Genomic DNA, 2,040 nt, shown 5'->3' with positions numbered 1-2,040 from the left:
TTAAAGGTTCATTTCCAGCTGCCTGACGATGATCAGGCGACTGTTCTGTTCTCCCCGAGTCGGCCGTTTCGCTTGACTCGCATTAGTAGTCGACCTCCAAAGAGGGGTTGCATTCACGTAGTGTATCACCACGTGCACTCGCAACATTTAGAGCTGCGGGAGAAGATGACACTACGGCAGACGGAACGTCTGCCGCAAGAGACAATAATGCAGTGCCCGCGGCTGCATCCACCGAAGGCGCCGCACTATTCGCATACCGCATGGATTTGTTAACCATGCGATAGAATTTAAAACGATGGTTCTCACCAATCAACATCGATATCCATATTAGCGTTATTATTGTGACCACTCTATCCAATAACAGTCGGAGTGATTGTCGTCCAAGGGAGGGGTGATGTAACGGGGTGTATCGTTACATGAAACTAACACTTAAAGGTTGTAAATTTTTATAATATCTAAAAGAGATGGAATATTTTGAGAATATTACTTTACATGGTAATATTCTAAAAGATTATCCATTGGTAGCGATAGACCATTATACCTACTTTCTTCGCGGTCCAGTCAGCGCTGGACGCGCGCACAGAGAAAGACAGATAAGATTTTTATTACATGTTTTGTATTAGTCTATAATTAAGCTAGTATGTAGTAGATAGACAAGAAGAACTTAATTATATTAATACAGTTTTTAGTTAACCCTCTTCAATGCAAGTGTTTTAAAGAGAGTCTTCCTCTGCACGTACTAGTGTACGTGAAGTGACGTGAGGCACCCACTCGCACTGAGGTAGTGCAAAATGGACTTGTACTGAAGCAGTGCAAGTCAGTAGTGCCCCGTTACACCTCGACCTCCGGCATCGCCCCTGACACAAGCCAAATAAAGGACCTGATGAACGTTGAGCCATCCCCTCACCATCACCGATTATTGCGGCGTTTGCACGTGGGCAATTCGCCAAGCAGAGAAAGCTGCTATTCAAGATTCTACATTCAACAACAGCAGGGATGCCAATCGTGCAGGCAGCAGCATTGGAGGTATGGATGGCAGAGATATCGAAGGTTGGGCTGCCGTAACTCGTGCAGCAAACGCTTGCTGCAAAAAGTCTCAACAATTAGCAAGCGTGTCAAGGTTGTAGGGTGGACGGTCAATGATGCCAATGAAAATGGGGAGATAGGCGTTGTCTTCCGTACAATCAACCAGTTCCCATCAGAGTTCCGCGGCAAATACAACGTAATACAAAATTTTATGGTTGTTTAGCGTAACAAATCTTGCCGCATGTCTAATACATGTGTATTACTATCCTCGTAGGCTAAACACGCCAAATGTGCGCGGTGGTGGAAGTCCCGTGCTGAGGTTGGTGACCAAGACAAATTTAATACTAAGTCAATATCAACAGTGACTGGGTATGGTCGCAGGCAAACAAACATCAAGGCAGTGTTTGGTCGTGGGCGGCGACGTGCTCAATGGGTTGAGACGTTATATGACATCCTCCTCGAAGAATTCAGCCGATTGAATGCCGCTGGAGTCAAGTTTTCGCCAGCTCTCATTTCTATCATTGCCCGTGACATCATCCTGTCTTCAGCAGAGTTTGCTGTGGACTTTGGGCTTAATTATGTTGATCCATCTGACGGCATCAAGGTCATTGGCAAGATCAAAACGCGCTGGGTTAAACAATTTATGGTATGTGCTGTGGCATTAGCAGCAAATTTCATGTGAAGCAATGCGCTAAACCTCAACTTACCTTTCATAACTTTCATCGTAGAAGGCAAATGAGATTGTGACACGGGTGTAGACAGGAAAGCTGTTGTGCAGCGCAGAAATGAAGGCCCATATTGAGATGAGTGGCTTACCACATGGGCAAGCTGCATCGTGGGTTCCAATAGGGGGACTTCAAGAAGACCTATTCTATGAATATGGAAGAGACTCACTTTGTGATCAACTTTGATAATGGACACACGCTAGGATTCCGCGGAGATGAGGAAAATAAGTTTGCAGATGTTGTTTCGGGTGGCGAAGATATGACAATGATAGTCACTGGTGGTGCAACT

At 45.2% G+C, this 2,040-nt stretch overlaps 1 protein-coding gene across 1 annotated transcript; it reads left to right on the top strand.

Annotated features, from left to right (window-relative positions):
• Window positions 1–996: 996 nt before the first annotated feature.
• CCR75_008992 (uncharacterized protein) lies at window positions 997–1,784 on the top strand (the record flags this gene model as incomplete). The annotated part of the gene is given in 4 exon segments (XM_067967039.1): window positions 997–1,026; window positions 1,040–1,222; window positions 1,301–1,672; window positions 1,755–1,784. The coding sequence occupies 4 exon segments, from the start codon at window positions 997–999 to the stop codon at window positions 1,782–1,784; spliced, it is 615 nt and encodes a 204-aa protein (XP_067820769.1).
• Window positions 1,785–2,040: the final 256 nt, after the last annotated feature.

This window comes from Bremia lactucae, linkage group LG12 (assembly GCF_004359215.1).
Source record: "Bremia lactucae strain SF5 linkage group LG12, whole genome shotgun sequence".
Classification (NCBI taxonomy): domain Eukaryota; phylum Oomycota; class Peronosporomycetes; order Peronosporales; family Peronosporaceae; genus Bremia; species Bremia lactucae.
The sequence above is the reverse complement of the archived record's forward strand: the minus strand, read 5'-3'. Positions and strand labels throughout refer to the sequence as shown.